Source organism: Lathamus discolor, chromosome 6 (assembly GCF_037157495.1).
Source record: "Lathamus discolor isolate bLatDis1 chromosome 6, bLatDis1.hap1, whole genome shotgun sequence".
NCBI classification, from domain to species: Eukaryota; Metazoa; Chordata; class Aves; order Psittaciformes; family Psittacidae; genus Lathamus; species Lathamus discolor.
The window spans coordinates 79328709-79349676 of NC_088889.1; the positions used below are offsets into that span (position 1 = coordinate 79328709).

General features: G+C 37.5%; 1 protein-coding gene across 18 annotated transcripts in view; it reads right to left on the reverse strand.

The window, feature by feature from the left end:
• The window catches only part of RBFOX1 (RNA binding fox-1 homolog 1), an 892094-nt gene that overhangs the window by 559112 nt on the left and 312014 nt on the right, over window positions 1-20968 (reverse strand). The window contains exon 1 of one of the 18 annotated variants that reach the window (XM_065683980.1): window positions 15556-15628. The exons of the other annotated variants lie outside the window; for them this stretch is intronic. Within the exon in view, the coding sequence (XP_065540052.1) occupies window positions 15556-15579 (24 nt within the window). The 5' untranslated portion in view covers window positions 15580-15628. Of the gene's footprint in view, window positions 1-15555; window positions 15629-20968 lie in introns of those variants that run through there. 18 annotated transcript variants of the gene reach the window in all.

The following is a 20968-nucleotide window of genomic DNA, read 5'->3' on the forward strand; positions in this document are numbered from 1 at the left end:
TCCAGTATGTACATATTTCTCTTGTAGTAGCGGAGCCCAGAACTGGGCATAGCAGTCTAGATGCGGCCTCACCAGTGCTGAGTACAGGGGATAATCACTTCTCTTTACCTGCTCTGCCTTTACAATGCTTATCCTAATGCAGCCCTGGGTACAGTGCTGACACTGTTCAACCCACTGCCTACTAAGATTCTCGCCATTTTCTGCCAAGCTGATTTCCAGCCTGGACTGGTGTACAGTTATTTATTCATTCCTATGTACAGGACTTTGCACTTTGTTTTTCTGAACCTCATGAGATTTCCTCTCTGCCTATTTCTCCAGCCCATCCAGGTTCTTCTAAAAGGCTGCACAACCTTCTTTCATATTGAACGCTCCTCCCAGTTTTGTATCACATGGAAACTTGCTGAGGGTGTATTCTGTCTCATCATCCAGCTCAAATTTCAAATGTAATAAGTGAAAGTGGAATAACTAATTAGCACTTTCTGCCCCCCATTTTCAAAGGAGAAACCTGTCATCTTCTTTGTCAAGAATCAGTCGCTTTCCTTCACTGAATGACAGATGCAAGTATCACATCTCAGGTTTATCTTAAGATGCAATTCAATGTACTGCAGATACGTACTTGTACACTAATGCCTTTCTCAAAGTTTTCTGCTGCATTTACACACACACAATGTTACTGGCATTTACACATTAACTGAAGTGTTAGCGGTATTAAGAATAAGTAGGTAGGATTCAGGAAGTATAAAAATCTTGTCTAGAAATATATCAGAAATGGGAATCCACTTTCCTATTTTCACTTAATGCTAAGAGGATGAAGGAAACTTGACTGGAATTTAATAGGGTAGGTTTGTTTTTTAGACAGAAATTACAACAAATCTACGAAACAATGATATTTAAACACAGACAAGGTAAAAATCCACCCATTATTTGAAAGAGAGGTACACCAAAAATCAGAATAGGCAGCTAAGGGAGCGTAGGGAGCAATTACAGTGGATCTGATGAAATTAATAAAAGAAAATAATGAAGACTGAAGATATTCTAGATGAATCCCAACAATTACCACCCATATCTTGTGCTGCTGCATATTGCAGAACATCATTTCCTTATCTATAGACAAACAACAAGCATGTTATCTGATTGCCACCTATATAACAATGTTTAAGAAAATAAATTTGGGTATGAAACTACTTCCCTCATCTAGCAGCAAGAAATAGAATACCTCCAGCCAAACAGAAAATCTCCATCTAACATCTTCCTTCACGATAGGACAAGATGTTTCTATACCAACAAGAAACAAAAATAGATGATGGAACATAGTTGGGGCACAGAAAACATGGTCTGACAAGATTTAAATGAAATAAATATTAATCATTCAGGTGGTTTTCTAGATATGGTATACTATGTAAGAGGAAATAAAGAGGTTTAAATAGTTCCTCACAAACATGTATGATTAATTCTGCATCTATTCAGATAATAACACCACATTGGAACAGATGCTGACATAGAAACTGCCTTGCATGTAGTAATCATATACCCATAAACTGTATTTTTAATGTAGGATCAAAAGAGATTCCCTTTCGCTAAAAGAGTACTGAAATATTAAGAAAGAATTACACTGATGTGTTCGCTACAGGGGCTGAGTTTGCATCAGCCACATAAAACAGATAAGTCATCTAAGAAAGTAAGAGAACATCAGCAGCCAGTTTACTATTTAATTAAATTCACTGGTTTCTCAGTAGTACAGAGGATGAAATTCTGTACCATTTGAGGAACAAAATTAACATAGTTGATATTTAAAACTCAAAATAATCTGAAGAGAGATTATAATTTGCTAGAAGGACTAATGAATAGGTTTCCAGCTTTAGAGTGAAGTACCACTTTTTTTCTTTTTCTTTGAGATCCTGGAAACTAGAAATGCAACTGTTTCATTGAGCTTTCTTGCTGCATCAAGAATCCTCAGCAAAACACTCCTGCCATGAAGAAAACTCTCAACAGAGGAAGGGAACAGTTCAGTGAACAGTGCATGAGGAAACCAAGACAGTCATCTGTATGGAGATGTCAGCTACGTAAAAAAATTCTGGTTTAGAAACCCGGTATCTTGCACTGTGAAAACAACGCCCACTCTTTAACTTTGCTAAAACTCTTCCTGAAAGCTAACTGCAAACCTACCAATTTCTTTCTAATACCTATGTGTATACACACACACACACACACATATACAACATGTATATGTATATGTATATAACCTAGCAATATACTTGAGGATAGTCCAGGAAATTTTCAATAAACAAAGAACACTGTTAAATCATTCAGAAGTCATTCAAATGCTTTCACTGTCCTAAGAAGTTCTGAGGAACAGATGCCCAGATTTTTTGTCCTTGTAGCTGCAGTGCCTGAAGAAACTAAATCTGTTTGTAGACCCAGACTGAAGAACTAATTTTAAGTCCATAAATATCTTTTTTCATTCCTAAATAAATCATGTTATTCTGTTCATTAAATATATGTACTTCTTTCCATCCCCATATAGGTATACTTAACTAGAGGTGATGAAATTTTGCTCAGGAATTCCTGCCCACTAGAACAAATGCCAATGAGCCACTTGACCACAAGATTACTAGGACACATCTTCCCTTGTCCTCATCAGTTCGCTGGGGGCCCCTTTCTTAGGGCAAGACAAGCATTATAACTCTACCTGCACAAGCATCCAGGTCCTTGTCAAAAGGTTCAGACTGGCAACAGGCAGAGGAAATATTCCTGGGTAGATGCTCAGACTACAAAACTGAACACAGCATAGGATATCTATTCTGTCCTGACCAGCACTGCTTTGTGTAAATACTGCAGAAAGTTTATATGATAAGTGCATTTACTAGTAAACAAATCCTTCAAGGAGTGACCATTTCTTCATTTGTTCATTGAGTGTTCATTGGGTAAAAGGCCTAAGCTGATTATCTCCCTTGTAAAAGAAGTGGATGACACACGTATCTCTGAACAACTTCAGCTTTTCAGGAGAAATTTTCATTTAATCACTAGGGAAATACTTCTCAACCTAAGTACTTCCTTTTCACAACAGAAAACATAATTTTGGTGAGGTATTAACTGCCCTGGTTTGGCATCTTCCATGCTCTATTTTTCACTTTTCAGTTTAGCTTCTTATTATAACATTAATGTAAGCTGCATACAACCACAACTGTGACAGCACAGATTGCACGTCTGAAATCATAAAAACAAGGCAAAAATCTCACTCTGATATGAAACATATAATACATACATATTGTTTATAGAACCCATTTAGTAACTAAGCTGCGTAGAGAACAAGTGGTATTCATACTCATGTAGTCTTATGAGGTTTTAATATATGAACAGTAGATGGTAAATTCCTATCATATTTAGACAGCTAAAAATATGGTGGTAATGATAGGAAAGATGCTATAGCAGCTTCATTGTTTTTTGTTTCAGTTTAAGGCAGGTGCCTAGGAGACTTTAAGTAAATTAGGAAACAATGATGGAATGCGGTACACGGTTCTTGAGATATTACTGCTCAGAGCATCCTGGTGCCAATTGTTGTAGCGATGAGGGCCTGCTGCTTGCCACCAGGCAGAAAGTTTTCATTAACCAACCCCTAGGATTTATTCTTTACGATGTTTTTGACATTTACACAACATTTTTCATTTTTCATTACCCCAAGGAAAAACAAAGGGGCTGGAAAAGAATAAAGGATCTCTCGTTTGCCAGACCACCCTTTAAAAAGACTGAAATGGCTTTATGAAAGTATATTTAGGCAGTCAGTTTTGATTTAGTACAGTATTATAATTAGCAAAGAACTAAATGTGGTTTTAGACTTCGTAGTTTACATAGGGAATCATCAGAATACAACATTCTCCATATTTTATGTTTCATTAACAGACACCAAAAAAAGGAAAACACTGTTACCCCTCTTACTTCAGTCTTTATTTCCACCATCTAGAGGGCTAAAATCTTTGTCAGTGTAAATATATGTATTACTACACATGTACATTAACATCAGTTGACAGTGTGGTATGAAAACCACATACAATATCATCAGAATAAGCTTGTGTAGGTATTTTTCATTTATTCCAAAACCCACAATTCAGTCAGTATTTCCCTATTCGGTAAAAATATCTCCCCCCTCCTCCAACTGATGCCTTCCAAATTGAATTAGCTGGGAAAATCAGTTATATATCAACTTGATGCTTTGAGGGGAAAATCTGAGGATTTTCTTCCATGCACTTCAGTATTTTTGCATGCTTCATCTGGAACTATGCATGTCTCATCAATTTAGCAGAGGGTGCAAACTCACACATAGGAAAACTTCAGAGCAAAGCTATAATTAAACTTTATTTTAAAAGTTGGTTGGTTTGTAGCTTTTTCTTTGTTGTTGCTGTGGGTTTTGGCTTTTTATTGTTCGTTTTTCTGGGTTTTGTTTGTTTTTTTCTTTTACTGTATCACTATGTATTATTCGGTCTTTGCTTCAATGCACAGCAATGAAATTTACCATAAGAAAATCAGCCTATCGATCATAAATACATTTCTCAACTAGCTCCTATAACCAACACATTCCCCACATCAAAACAGGTAATTTTGCACAGAACACTGAAGCCCAACAGTTCTGTGCTTTCTCTTTTCTTTTTTATAACATGGAAGTATTTCAGAGCTGAGAATAGTTTGCTTGGTGACATCCAGCCAAATCTGCTACCTATCATGACAGCACAAATAGCTGAACACAAAAGGAGAACCCTATCTATAATGCAGTCATACAAAAACTGAAAGCCAGTCATGAGAATCTTTCACATCAAATCAAAATACGAGCAAGCTCTAAGAGCACACAGCTCCCTAGAAACATCCCTCACATTTTTTCCTCTGCATTTGCAACACGATGAGTTCTACTCATGATCTTCATGGGTAGCATATATGAATAATTTACACTAATCAGTGAGTTGATAAACACCTTTCCATACTAGAACAGCTGCATACTCCCATGTAGGAAAAACAATTCCCCCATGGTTTAAGAGAAATGTGGTTGTTCTTGAGTACATGAGCTCCTTAAAAAGAGAATTACTGAATGTACACATGGATGTCCAATTGCCAAGGCCAAAGGCATATTCTTCATCATGTTGCACTAGTATTTTTGCAATTATGATTACAACCAAAAGCAAGATTCTGTAAAGATCGTGACAAATACTGTGGCTGATTTCTTACCTGTTTTTGTTACATTAAGGCAAATTGAGAGAAAAGTTTTTTTTCTAATATTCCCCAAAGTTTCTGGTATCTGTATGAAGTTGCAGCTGCCCTTGATTATCATCAGCTTCCCTATCACATAGAATTGCCATGTAGCTGGCTTATTTAGGAGTAAAAATACAATGAAAAACCTTTAAGTAGACCAGGTAGCTTTGTATGGGACTTTCTAGACCATCAGAGGAAATTCTGTGATTAGAACTCTCACAGATTCATTGGGTGCTCTGAATAAAACTCAAAGTAGAGGCTCATCATTAGTCCTTTGTTGTTTCTTTTCCCTCCTACTTCCACTTGAAGGTAAGTCAGCATTATATATCTGCAATAATGTTTGGGAGAATATTTAAAAAATTCTGTTCTTCATAAAAAAATCCACTATATCCCATAGAACATTAAAGGTGCTTCACTTTTCCCTTATAAGAATACCATTTCTACTAAACATGAGATTCCATTTTAGAGTATCTTAAGGGAAAAAAAAAAATAAAAGGGTACCTTTAATGTGTAAAATAACATTTTACAGTGTTAAAAGTTGCCACAGGAATAACTTCCAACATCCAACCATAGTACCTTAAAGATGGCCTTTAAAAAGGATCTAGCCCACTGTAAAAAGACCTTATTGATACTATCACAGTCTATATATATGCTCCTTCATGCTCATTCAGTGCAGTCCATTCAAGAATGTATTTGTTCCACTTCTCCAAGAAACACTTGAAAATCTATTAACACTGCAAACAGAAAGGAACTAAACATACAAATAGCAAGACCGCTCAAAGGCAGGCACTGAAGAAAGCCTAACCTGAAGGCTTTGTCAGAGATCAGAACAGATGAGAAAAGATCATTTATTCCCAAGGAAATAAAGGGAAATATTAAACTTTTGGAAGTGCTGGTCACTAGGTAAAAGTCCTCTTATACTTAATATTTCATTTTCTAGCCTACCAACTGATTACTTGTGAAAGACAAGCCACATGAAATCAGGAGGACCTTATAGCTCCCTGCTGCCAAAATTTATCTTAGCAGGAGAAGACAAACCATCGCTAAACTGGATGCCAGTGCAAGTCAGTGTGGGACAGGGAGAGTCCAAGAGCCCTCTACTTTTAACCCACTGTGTCAGTTTGGGGAAATCAGTATTCACATTTAATGCTAACTCAGTAACTCTCCAAATCATAAACCCTGCAACAAGGGACTTTTTGGTTTTTACCCCTTTTTGCATTGTATGCATTTATTACTGTTTACATTGTTTTCAAACTTTTCACTTACCCTTTATATAAACTGAGTTTGTCTTGTTATCATTTGCCAAATATTAAGCATAGAAGACAAATTACAGCAAAGACAACAAGAATTTTCAAGAAGTAGAGTGCCAAAGAAATAATTTAGGAAACTGCATATTTAAGAATTTTTAAGGCAGCTGCACATTTCCATGAATGCACATACATATCCAAGTAAAGAAAAAAAAAATATAAAAGATCAGTTTTAGTGAATTTTGAAATTAAAAGACCAGAGTATCAGTAGCTTTTTCATGTTCTTCATAAATACAATCTGGAGCATCTAATTAAATGTCAGCATTAATTTGTTCTTGCATTTTTTAGTTTGAATTTAGTGCATCTGCTTTTCAAAAAATTACAATACCAAAACAAAACAAAGAAAGAATTAAACTAAAAAAAGAGAAACAAATTAAATACTGTTTTGTCAGAAAAGTTATGAATTATTTGAAAGGCTGGCGCATTAACTATTTTAGTAAGACTGATTTACTATTGTGGGATTCCAATGAAGACAACTGATATAATCTGTATAATTCATCTATGCCTTTTAAGAGATCCTTATCTCTTAAAAGAAATTGGTAAAGATAAGAAGATTTGATTTCCTGCCCCTCCCAGCTCTCAGATGAACCCATGTTGGAAGAACAACATTACTAGTTTGTTATTTACTGGCAAACAAAATCTCACCAATGTATTTAGCTAACTTGTGAGGATGAAAGGCCTCACCTTATCACCAAAAACAGAAAACAGTAAATTTAAACCAGTGAGCAACTCCTGAAGGTTTTATTTGAGTACAGAGAAGCGGATATGGTAGAGAATCTCACATACCTCACATCAACAATATCATACTATTGTTTTCTGCAAATAAAAATAATCACATAGCTGATTCTAAAACAGATTTGTATGTGCCTGAAAAATTAAGACTCCAAAATAACCGATTTTACATCACTATATGACTGGCTATATGATCTTCGTCGCTGACATGGACAGTGGGTATGAGTGCGCCCCTCAGCAAATTAGCCAATGACACCAAGCTGTGTGGTTCGGTTGATATGCTGGAGGGAAGGAATGCCATCCAGAGGGACCTCGACACACTTGTGAGGTGGGCTGATGCCAACCTTATGAAGTTTAACCATGACAAGTGCGAGGTCCTACACCTGGGTTGGAGCAATCCCAGGCACAGTTACAGGTTGGGCAAGAAGAGATTCAGAGCGGCCCTGTGGAGAAGGACTTGGGTGTGCTGGTTGATGAGAAAATGAACATGAGCCAGCTTCAGTGTGTGATCACAGCCCGGAAAGCCAACCGTATCCTGGACTGCATCAAAAGGAGTGTGACCAGCAGGTCGAAGGAGGTGGAACTGTTGGAACAAGTCCAGAGGAGGGCCAAGAGGATAATCAGGGGACTGGAGCACCTCCCATATGGAGACAGGCTGAGAAAGTTGGGGCTGTTCAGCCTGGAGAAGAGAAGGCTGCGTGGGGACCTCAGAGCAGCCTTCCAGTATCTTAAGGGGGCCTACAAGGATGCTGGGGAGGGACTCTTCACTAGGACTGTAGTGACAGGACAAGGGGTAATGGGTTAAAACTTAAACAGGGGAAGTTTAGATTGGATATATGAGGAAGTTCTTTCTTATTAGGGTGATGAGGCACTGGAATACGTTGCCCAGGGAGGTTGTGAATGCTACATCTCTGCAGCTGTTCAAGGCCAGGTTGGACGAAGCCTTGGGTGAGATGGTTTAGTGTGAGGTGTCCCTGCCCATGGCAGGGGGGTTGGAACTAGATTATCTCCAGTTCCTTTCCAACCCTAACTGTTCTACATTTCTATGATTCTATGAAGACGCTGTTTCTGAGACGGCCTCTCAAAGGAAACTATTAGCTACATTGCTAAATATGCCAAGTTCTATTGCATATTTCTTTACCAAATGAAGCTATCGTGATAAGATACCAGTTTATTACTGATTTACATGATTGAAATTGGGATAAAAGTAGCTGTGGTGACTGTAGCCTTTGTGTCAATCTTTAGGGCAACAGTCTGCATTTAGTATGTAATGGAATATCTTGATAGAGTCTCAAGAGTACTTGGCACCCTTTGATCACATCACATCTTCTGCTAAATTTTCTGTTCTTTGAAATATAATTATCTGTCAGCAGAAACCTAATTTCCAGAAAATGTTTCCAGTGTTTAAGAGACTTCAAGAATCTGTGTCTACAACACAGCTAAGGTAGCCACACATGCCCATGAATGACACAGAGTGGTCTGTGAGTAGAATTAATCTCTCACGTAGTAAAACGGAAGGATGTATGTTGTGTTGTCATGCAGCTTTGGAAAAACTCAGACAAATATCTTTGCCAAGGTGTTATGAATGTTCTGTTATTGCACATGCCATCATAGGCTTACTCCTAGAAGCAGCAACAACCACCCACCCATGACAAAATCAGCTGAATTACCATTTCAAAAGAAATGAAAATATTAAGTAATATTGTGGGAGGATTGTAACGTGTGAAGTTAATCAATTTGGTGTAGCCTGTGTATAGGCAACCAAAATCAGAGACCTTATGAAGAATAACAGAAGCCTTCTTCATGGAGACAAGCTTTGGAAGCCAGAAGTAGACTAAACAATTTTTCATAAATGGAACACAGAATAGGAATTCTTCTTCCAGCAGTCAAGTTCTCCATCCAATTCAACAACCAGGTAATTGTTTCCCTTCAGGCAATATCCAGCCTTTGCACTGTTTTATAATATCAGCATTTTCAAAAGGAATTAAACTGCTAAAATTATTTAAAAAAAGAAAAAAAACAAAAAAAAAACCCCAAAACCACCAACCAACCAACCAATCAAAAAAAAAAAAAAAAGTGGTCTGATACTTCAGGAATCTCTTTCCAAGGCAAACTTCATTATAAAAGTTGCAAATTCCATGCTTTGCTGCACAAACTTATAGATTTCATAGGATAAAGCCAGAGAGCCATTTGTGTCAATCAGATCTCTAGACAGGCAGTCATTATAGTTAGTATATCTAGCTTTAAACATACACATAGACTACTACTAACTGAGCATTAGCCACATCAACGTATGCAAGAACTTATTCTTCAGTTGTGCACAGAATCAAGTTGGATATCATTAATGTGTCTATCAACTACAATTCCCCTTCCCAGAGACTCAAAACAGCTGTATGGATATAATCTAAACATCATACTTAGAAATTCTGATAAGTTTAATGTAAGTAATGGTAATTGAACTTACAATTAGGACTATTTCTTGTGCTCTACTTTACATTTTCTAGTACTATTTAATGCCAGAGAGCAATTACAGTGTGAGACAATATACATTATCAAATCAGCAGTTGATCATCAATGGCAGAAAAAAATATATATAATAAGTTATGCAATTGCTGACATATGATTTACAAACCTGCTTTACCACCTACAAATAAGTTTTCCCTACAAACAGCCATGGCAGTTACACTCCCTACCTGCTATTAAGCTTGCCAGTCAAAAAATCCTGTTCAGCTATACGATATGCCTGCAAATAAACACCTTGCTAAGGAGCCAGGTCTTGCAATGTGCCCTGCAGGCCACAGAAGTCAGACTTTAATCGACTGGCAAGAAAGGCAAGTTAATAATTGTGGGTCTCTGGTTTATCCCCAGGAGTTTTACACTGGAGCCATGTAGTAAAATAATCCATTACTAATTTCACCCTCCCTTATATAAATGTCAAACATCGTATTAGCTTTTCCCTTAAGGACAGTTTTGCAAATGTTTCTGTGAAAAATACTGTAACAGCAACCTTGTTATAAAAGCACAAACTATTTGGCAATTGCACACACATTAATATGTAAAAATAAATAAATAAACCCCGTATTACAGGTAATAAAACTGCTCAGCTAAATATGCTTAAGCATAACAATCATATTACAAAGCAAAGTAAATCTCAACAAAATGCTTTAGAAATGGTGGGGTTTGTCGCGTACTTTATAGATTCGTAACATTCACTTCTGTTTTGGAATAAAAAAAAAGAGAAAAAGAACAAAAGAACTGCTTTTCTGAAGCATTTCAGTCATTACAAAACCAAAGCAAATAAAGTCTATTTTCAAAAGCATCATCCCACAACAATTCACCTACTTATCACCAAATCCATCAAGTTAGTTTTGCATTACATCTTTCCTAGGCTCACTTTGTGAATTGGCTAGCACATCTCTGCTCATCCTTCCCAGAAATAAATAAGTAAAAAGGAAATCCTTACCAATATACTTAATTCCTGTCCTAATTCTTTTCCCCTAATAAAACAATCAAATACAAATAATACCTGAATGACATAAGAAGTTCTGGGAGAAGGGAGGTGAAAGAATGAAAAAAAAAAAAAAAAAAAAAAAAAAAAGCAGCACTGAGGTTGTCATGTTGAAGTCACTTGGACACTAGAACTGCTCTCATGTCAGGCTGAGCACACACAGATAGCATTTAGGAAAGTTTCTAAGTGCCAGCCTGAAAAATAAATTGCATTTTCTAATGCCTTAAATTAATTTAATCTCTTGGTTCTTGTGTGATACAGAAAGAGCAGTGGCTGTGACATACATGCATTTTATGCAACCTATAAACATGAAACTTAACTACAGTTCTAAACATTTTAATGCAGGATACTGATCTGGCCATTGAAATAGTTATATTGTTAGTATATTCAGCAATCAGCAGTGCAGAGAAAAAGTATAAAGTGAAAGAATGGCTTGAGAAAAGACATTTTTTAAAAGTTCAGAATTTTGTTATGCAAAATGTTTACAAAAATAGACAGTGGAGAGTTCCAAATTAAAAATAAAAATAATACACAGAGTCAGTGGAAAAAAAATATTTTTGAATTGTATCAGGCCTAAACCAAATAAGATAAACACACAGATGAGTTGTTGTGACAGTACAATAATAGAGAATCCTAACCATTGCTTCTGTTGAGGATTAGCAAGCCTTAAAATAATTTAGAAGTTATCAGGAAATTAAGTTGTTGGGAAGAGGAATAAATAAAGTATTCCATTTACGAAGGAGACAGGTTTTCTAACTGAACATGTATTTTTTTTTTTTAGCCTACACTGCCATCTTCTGGTTATGTAAGCTGTATCCTCACGGTATGGCAGAGCACAACCCGCTAAACAATTAAATCCAAGAAAGAAATACGCACATTTGTACTAATAGATGACATGGAGGAGATCTGCAATATTGAACACCTATATGAAAAAAAAAATATTCTGAATTGAAGACAAACTATTTGAGCAGAACATTCAAACCAACTGACAAAAACAATATCTAAAAATGCTGTGTAATCTATACCCATGTTTGCCTTGTGGTTTTCTTTTAAAACAGTTTAAAATACTGAGTTAATAGTTTAATCTTTGAGTTGAACTATATAATTTGAAAAATATTAGGGCCTAATTTAGGATTAGGGACCTTAAAAAGATACTGAACCAAGTGATATTTCATTAATTAATAAACATCCATATATTTTAAAGCACTATCTTAAACTACATAGATGTAATAAACTGACTCTGTGCTTCATTGTACCAGAAAAAAAGAGGATTCTGTTTGCTAAAATGATTACTACAGCATTTTTTCTCAGAAACTACTCTTTACCAACTGTTAGGATAACCAAAACCAACTTGAGTAACACTTTAAACAATGCTCAAAGAAAAGCAACAAAGACGCAGTTTTGCTCACTAAGGGCTAGCTGCTGTTTTGATCATCAGTCTGGTCCCAAAATTCAAACATACAGGATAAAAAATGAACTTAGGTAGGTTTTAAAAACACAGGAAAGTAAAAGGCATGGTTTTACAAAAATAACTTCTTTAAAAATCAGTATGAAATTTCAGAGCTTTTTAAATTAATTTTGAAACAGGCAAGATGATGTGAAAGAGCAACTACAAGGAATATTATGAAAGATAAGTAGTTCATTAGCATGCAGAATAACATGGTCTAGCTTCTGATCTGACTCAATTCTGTGCTAGATTGCAACATAGCAGATTACAGTATACTATTGTTAGGTTTAAATGTAGAAAGCAAACAAGCCAAGTTTCCAAATGCAGTTCAGTTTACAGGGCCACCGAAAGAGAGATGGACATTCTTCGGCAGACATTGTGCTTCTTAATGTTCCTGAAAACTGAACAGAACTTCTAAAAATTATGACACTTTTCTTCGAAGACTTGACTTTAGGAATATATGTGAAGAGTTCTGAAACCAAGCAATCTTCAGACTTAGTAGGAACAGCTAATCTCTGCCTCTAGTTCAGTTGAGACTGTGAGTGTCACAAGTGAGCCTACCCAGGCATCTATGCCTTCTTCACGTAAGGTGTAACTGGGTGTTTTTTCCTTTAGGCAGTAAGATGAAGTCTGCCTAGAGTCATAGCTGTTCTCAAGGCAGTGACATAAATAGAGGAACCTTATGCACTTGGTCTTAATTATCTTAATGGCCATGGCAAGGACTAAAGGGAATGTCAACAATTATGAAGTTTTTGCAGGTCCTTCACAGGAAGAAAAAAAAAACCACAACAAAATCAAAACCATGAATAGTACTTGCAGGCATTTCTCCAGGCTCTTCCAACATACTTTCAGGTGCTCCTTCAAACTAAAGCCTTGGTACCCCAGGCAACCTTCCAAAGAGGCCCCAAAGGAACCACTATAATTCCATAGGAAAAAAACTGACACAAGAGCATCTTATAAAGAAGCTCTTAGATTTTGTATGTATGTTCCATTTAAGGCCTTAAATGTACCAGCCTCTGGCTCTGGTCTGAGAGTCAGTGCTCAATGACACGAAAAAACTGAACAGAAAATGCAGTTCCTGCTGAATTCAGTGAACTGAATGTCAGAATTCCAATACATGTAAAATAAGATGAAGACTTTTGGCCTCTGTTTCCTGAATTCCATTCCATGTTGGTATTCATGTTACAGGAAAAAAAGGAAAGGCCAAACACTTCCATATAGGCACCTGCTCAGCTCCCAAGACATTATTAATAAATTGTGTGGCCATCAACTGCACCCAGTTCTCAGCCCCTACAATCACAAACTACAACTGACTGTCACTAAGAACGTTCTCTGAGACACTGTTTTTGCATTACAGTACTGAATCCTCAATTATCACCAGAGCAGTTAAAACAGGAACTGCTGAGATCTGGAAAACTTGAGCCCTGACCACAAAAAGTGCACTCCATAGATGCCATTAATTCACCCATCAAAGTTTCCTTCCTCAAACATTTTCACTTGCAAGGATACCTTCAGTTTATGAAGCACATTATTCTTCTGGGTAACAATCACTTTTGGGAAGGAAGCTTTGTTTGCAATCAGACTCATTAAGTGGAAGAAAAGGAACTCTGAGATACCAAGATTTGCAATCTCATTCTATTGTGTTACTAGTAAGTCTCTATTTATGCTGAAGTTTATTATTTATTATAGTGAGAGAAGAAATACTATGCAGAGCATCTGAACCTATTTAAATACCTTCAAAACCTTAAGGCAGTCTTTGATCAATTCACCCCAAACTTGAACTACAGAACTGATAGTATTCTTAAAGGCAGATATTTACACTTTTTAAACGTAAAAATGACATGACTGAAAACAATGAAATACAGATTCTTTTAGTTTAAATTGATTTCTTAATCAGAGACACTTTTAAGATTAGTTTGGTATAAATACAGCTGTAATGAATAGATGAAGTGTTATTTTCATTCATTCTACTGAATTTTAATATTCTCATGGATTTTCTGCAATTCTAATTCTAAGTGTTTTAAATTAAGCTTTTTTACTTAGTCTGTGTAATAAAGATTGAAAATTTGTTACCTTTTAATGAACAGTGCATCACAGTTCTTTAAAGCTTTATACAGAATATAACAAATACAGAAGGGCAAAATTTTTCTATTTGCCTAGTTTTCAACACTCTTAAAACACTGTCACGAAAAATTTCCTTCCAACATTGGTTAAAAATAACTGATTAAGCACTCTATATCTTCAACAGCAGCAAAAGCTTATCAAATGAGAAAACAAAACAAATCCTCACAAGCTATCTAGGAATGTGTTTTACTGCTACAGAAAAGAATGGTGAAGATATTGACTTGGCAAGGTCAAAAGAGCCAGAAAATGTTTTCTTGACTGGCTGTTACCTATTACACTTGTCATCTCAAAGTTAAAAAGTATAGCTCGATTCAGGCTATTACTAGGAATCAAAAAACAAACAAGCAAAAAAAAGTAGTAAATTAACCTTTGTTTGTACTTTAGTCTGCTGACAGGAAAAGGAAAAAACAAAAAAGCAATCATCATTTTACTTTTAGACTTCAAACATCAACATTCTGCTTCTAATAATTATATGTATTTTTCAGAAATACCCCCCAATTTTTTAAAAAAGTTGTTACACAACAAGTATGTCATAATGAGACATCCCTTCACATACACACAGTTCTATGAATATTGCCCTGGGTGTCCTGTGTCAGCACTCAAGGAGCTGAGATAAATCAAGCAGCTGGATTTTCCTGACCTTGAGCAACAAGAAGAAGTTTTCAGCTGAACTGTGCAAAACTGCTCTTTTTACAGAAATCAAATCTGGAAAGCATGTGGTTTATATACAGTCTCTGCATCACTCCCCAGACAAACAAACAAAACCCCAAAACCCAAACAACCAACCATAAAGCATACCTCTTAAAGAAAAAAAGGGAAAAAATAATCCATTAACCTTTACTTTACTCCTTACATAACAATCGTTATTACATTCTTTCAATTCTCCTCCTCGTCCCTCTGGGGCAGGGGAAGAAGGGCAGGAGTGAGAGACAGGCTGCATGGCTGGGCTTAAACCACAACACAATGACATTTTAAAGACAATAAAAACATGCATACATATTCAAATGTCCAAATATGGATATATATTTAAGCGCAAATGTCCTGATAGTAATGTTTCATTAAAGGAAAAGACATCCTGCACCACTGTTGAAGAAGTCAGTTCCGAAACAGCTGAATTAGGAAGTTTTGATCTAACCATCCACTACCAGACACCTAGGCAGCTGTAAAAAGCAATCTATAACTACAGAGAAAAGATTTACCTGGCAAAAGATCCAATACAGCATGAAAAGACAAACTGGAATCAATGAGAAATGAATTGGATTACTGGACAGAAACATATTCTTGCATGTGTTCAAGCTACCGGGAAAGTAATAGGGCCAGTAGATATAAAAAACTCCTTCCAAATATCTGCTTACCCTTTCATGATCCAATCATAGCTATCCTGTTAATCAGATTGGATTACATCCCAGATATTAATTTGGCAAACAAAACAGGCTGATTCAGTCTTTCCCCTTCAAATATGCTGAAAACAATCTGCCACTGATAATCTTGCATGCATGTGCTCCTGGAAAGCCATCTGATCAATTTACACCTATAGATAGTAGAAGTCTAAACTCAAATACAAATGACATAAGGCTTTCCCTATTCATTAATAACCTGTAAACTCATCCTCTGCTTCCTAAGGAGTGCTGAAATGCTGGCAATGGAAGTGAGATAGTTTAAAGAATTATGGACTCCTTTCAACTATAAATAAACAAATAGTGCCTGCATGAATAAAAGATTGCTGGCTTAAGAACAGGCAAAAGCATAGCTTTCCTCACTGGCCATAAAATACCTGTTCTGCTGTTGCAATTCATTTTGGTGAACAGTTTCAGTAACCTTAGCCTTCCTGATTGATCTTCCCTGTAACAATGTTGGTAACACACCAATTTCTTGTTATGCAAACAACGCTTGCACAGCAACAACACCTTCCTTTTTGCTCCCGCTGAGACCCTCATGCCTTTCCATACCAACACCCCCAGGGAGCAGGGTAGTGGCAGGTAAGAGATGGGGAGAGGACATGGCTGCACAGCTGATCCACACTGCCCATATTTCCTTTTTATTCCCTCCTCTTCCCTCCTCCCTTAATAAACCCATGAGTTTTCTTCCTTTTCCTGTTGTCTCATCAACCCCATCAGGCAGGTGGCTGTGGGGTTACTTAGTTACTGGCCTCAGTCAACACATTGAGTCCTTTGGGTTTACATTCTTTCCCTTCTCCCTTGTTGTGGTCATTCCGTTAAGCATATTCATAGCATCAGCTAGGTTGGAAAAGACCTTTAAGATCAAGTCCAACCATTACCCCAGCACTGCCAAGTCCATCAGTAAACCATGTGTACTAATGGCCTCACCTACACGGTTTTTGAACACTTCCAGGGACAGTGATTCCACCACTTCCCTGGGAAGCCTGTTCCAACACCTGACCACCCTCTTGGTGAAGAGATTTTTCCTAATATCCAATCTAAACCTCCCCTGGTGCAGCTTCAGGCCGTTACCTCTTGTCCTATTTCTTACTTGGGAAAAGGGACTGACCCCCACCTCACTACAACCTCCTATCAGGTAATTTTACAGAACAATAAGGTCCCCCTCTGAACCTTCTCTTCTCCAGGTTAAACAACCCCAGCTTCTTCAGCTGCTCCTCATCAGACTTGTGCTCCAGGTCCTTCACCAGCTTCACTGATCTTCCCTGGACCCACTCCAGCAGTAAGCAGTATTTTGGTTTGGATCACTGTTTTCAATCTCAATTCCTGAAAACAATGCCCACAGCAAGCCAAATCCTGTATGATACCTGGGTACCAACAGTGGAGGTTCATAGAAAGGAACAATCACAGAGCCCATCCTCTGGAGCCAAACATGGCTATGCACAGATGGACATGTTTCTGGCTGGGGAAAAAATAAAACAAAATTAAAAAAATAAAAAAAAAAAAAATAAAAAATTTAGGCATAGAGCTCCTTCTAAAGTGCATGTATGTCCAAGAAGTGAGGTGTCTGTATGGAAAATAAACATTTCCAAGTCCATACAATGTTCATACAATATAGCCAAGATTTACTATCTTGACACAAATAGTCAAGGAAAACTACTTAATTTATTTTCATACTCCTCAGTCACTGTATTTTCTCTTTTAGGAAGGTTTTGTCATTTTCTAAAACTTTGAATTAAGCAGAGAAGTTGAAAGCATTTCTAGATTACAACTCGTGCATTATTTTACCTTTTGAAGAATTGAGAAAGACAAGTTTCCAAGTGTTGCATTAATACTGTTCTGTTAAGTTTAATCAGCTAATGTGCAACCTGTTTATCAGTCAATATATGAAATGCTCTCCTGCAGTTTTAAAGAAAGAAAATCAGAATGCATTGGCTAGGACTTGGGAATAGAAAATTAATGGAGAATATATATATACCCCAGTTTAATGAGACAACATCTGCAAGATAACTTGTCTAATAAAAAGTGTATCAGCAAGCCTGATGCATAAGAGAAGTAAGAAAAATATGCATTTTCTAAATGGTATCATCTAGGACCTTTATGCAAGAATAAATACTCTTATTGGCTATATAACTCGTGATTCTCCATGAGTGCAGAACACTAAGTGGCTTCCTGCAGTGGTCTCATTATATAAAGTTCTCCTAGGAGTTATTCTGCTGTGTATTTCTGCCCCATATCCCAACAAACATTGACCTGCTCCATTTATTGTCATCATGGCTAGATTTCACCTAGCTTAATGAACTGATTCTACATTTCCAAACACAGAGAGCACATTTTTGAGCAAGAATAAGTGAAGCCAATAATGATAGCTTATAACAAAGATTTAAGTTGAATGCCCAGCACTTTAAACCTCAGGCTAATTATTTTTGTATGTAAAATCAGAAGTAATACAAATTCTACACACCTTTTTCCCTTCCCCTCTGCCTTCTCCCCAAACTGACCTTAGCTTTTAAACTTTTTGAAAATATATACAGTTGAAATATTAAAGTTATATCAGGCTACCAACATCCTGTGAGATTATATTTTCCTATGCCCAAAAAACATTGTGAAGTTTGAGATTATTAAAATAGGTAGTGACTAAGAACATGAGGCTCAGCTCAAACAGATGAAGTGAAAAGCATTTTTAATCATGAGGATGTCGAACTTTAATTTCTGCATTGTTGAAATTACAAACCTTATTCCATAAGGAAAATTCAACATGAGAGTTAAAAAGTAGTCAAAATGGCTACTGGTTGCAGGCATAGCTCTGTTCATATCCTATGCTTGGAAACATTTGCCTACAAAAACATCCCTAGCTCCTAGTAAGAAGCTGAGAATAAGTTCACATTACAGTAATTTTACCACACTGAAAAGCAAAACCTCTCCCTGCTGCTGTGACAAGCAGAGCGCATGAGATGGCGTACAACTCCACATGCACAGTCATACAGGCTAGAAACAGCCTACGTTGTCTTTTGCCTCTGTCAGCTCATACTGAAATACAGGCTTTTAAAACTGTATTTTAACACATTTTCTAGATAATTTGTACGAAATATACATATTTCTTATCTTAAATAAAGGTCTCTAACTTCCAGCTATGTTTCTGGTTAATGAGTCTTCGAATTCTTACCATGTGGTAAAAGCATACAAAGGCGTTTAAAAAAAACAAACACCAAGCATAAAGAGGCAAACCCCCCTCAATAAAACAACAAACAAACCTATTACTCATTAAAAGCCTAGTTCCTAGTGGCTTTGGCACCCTTCATTAATAGGGAACTCCAGCTTCTTCTGTAGTTACAACAGTCTGGATGTGTAAGAACAAATGACGTACCTGCAGTCTCCAGACTACAACCTGCAGGCTTTCTGTATTCGGATGACCTCAGGGTGTGCCCATTACACTTCCAAGTACTGTTTATGGAATTATTTTCCTCTCCTGAGCCATTCCCACAGAACACCCCTGCTCCCAGCAAGGCAGCTGTTGGGCGGGAAATACTGGGTTCGCTGAGGAGACACAGTCCGCCCTCTGAGGGTGGGAGGCAGCACTGGATATGGCTGGCCAAAACCGGTCCCGGCCAGCCCCGACCCCCCTGCAGCCCCCACTGCGGGCTCCATCATAGCTGCCCTGCTCCAAAACATCATCCAGGCAGTGAGGCGCATAGCTCCCTCCCGCAGGCCAACTCAACCATCCCCACTGCCCTTCGCCTCGCCAGAGCAACTGGGATGGACTCAATTCCCAGTTTCTGCATTAGTATCTTCCTCAGTGATTGAAGGTTTGTGTTGGTAGGCAGTAAGTTAAATGAAAGAATGATCCCTGACTCGACACTTTTGCTCAAAAGAAAGAGATAATTTTGTTCACATCAATGTAAGACTTCCCTCCCCCTCCAGTGTTCTTTAGACCAGGTCCAAAACCAAAAACAAAGCCAAACAACGAACCCTCAATAACCTAAGAGGCTTCCTCCAGCCTTACAGCAGGAAACATAACAAAGGATCACAGTCTGAAAGCGCTGCCATGGCCCTGGTGGAGTTTTACTTTGGGAACTCCTAGAAACTGTGGGAGACAAAGTGAAACAGACACTCAACAGAAATCAAGTGCTTTTTCTTGTTACTCAGCCTCTCCGGCTATTAGGGTTAGCAAGCACCACAGAGAAAACACAGAGCTATCTGAAAAAGCAGCAATTCTACTCTATCCTTCTTCATAAAGCCTCCCACATCCTAAATTGAAAAGCAAGAAAGAAGATAGGGAAGGAAATATCAACTTCAAACTCACCTTTCTCTAAAACATCAATGACCGTTACACACTTTGATACAAGTATACAATATTTCACACTGAGATACAGTTAATATATTTAAAACCACGTCATTTTGGCCTTGGTATCTGGCCAAAGAATCATTGCAAAGGATATGGTAGGTCAGATAAATAACTGAAAATTATGTAGATAACATAGCTGCTAAGGTCAACTATAAGTTACTGGTATGGGTTATGGAAAGCTTGCACTGCCAGAAAACAAACACACTATGTAGGAAAGTTTAATTCATTCACAAATACTGAGAAGATCCAAGACCTGTTCCTAATCACAGCATGCTAGTATTAACAGATGTGTGGGTGTCCTGGGTTCAGCAGTAGCAGTAATTTTTCACCTTCTTAGTAGCTGGTGCACTGCTGTGTTTTTGACTTTCAACCTGGGAACAGCACTGATAACACCAATGGTTTTAGCTGTTGCTCTATAGTGTTCACTCTGACCAAGGACTTTCTTAGTCTCATGCTCTGCCAGGGAGGAGGGGAAGCCGGAGGAAGCAGAGACAGGACACCTGACCCAAACTAACCAAAGAGGTATTCCATACTACAGCACGTCATGCCCAGTATATAAACTGGGGGTAGTCACCCAGAACGTCCAGATCACTGCTCGGTTAGGCTGGGTATCAGTCAGCAGGTGGTGAGCGGTTGTATTCTCTTCCCTTGTTATTTCCCTTATCACTATTATTATTGGCGGTAGCAGTAGTGATTTTGTGTTATACCTTAGTTACTGGACTGCTCTTATCTCAACCCATGGGAGTTACATTCTTTTGATTCTCCTCCCCATCCCTCTGGGAGTGGGGGGAAAAAGGGGAGGGAGTGAGTGAACGGCTGCGTGGTTTCTGAGTTACAAGCTGTGCTTAAACCATGACAGTGTGTTCTCCC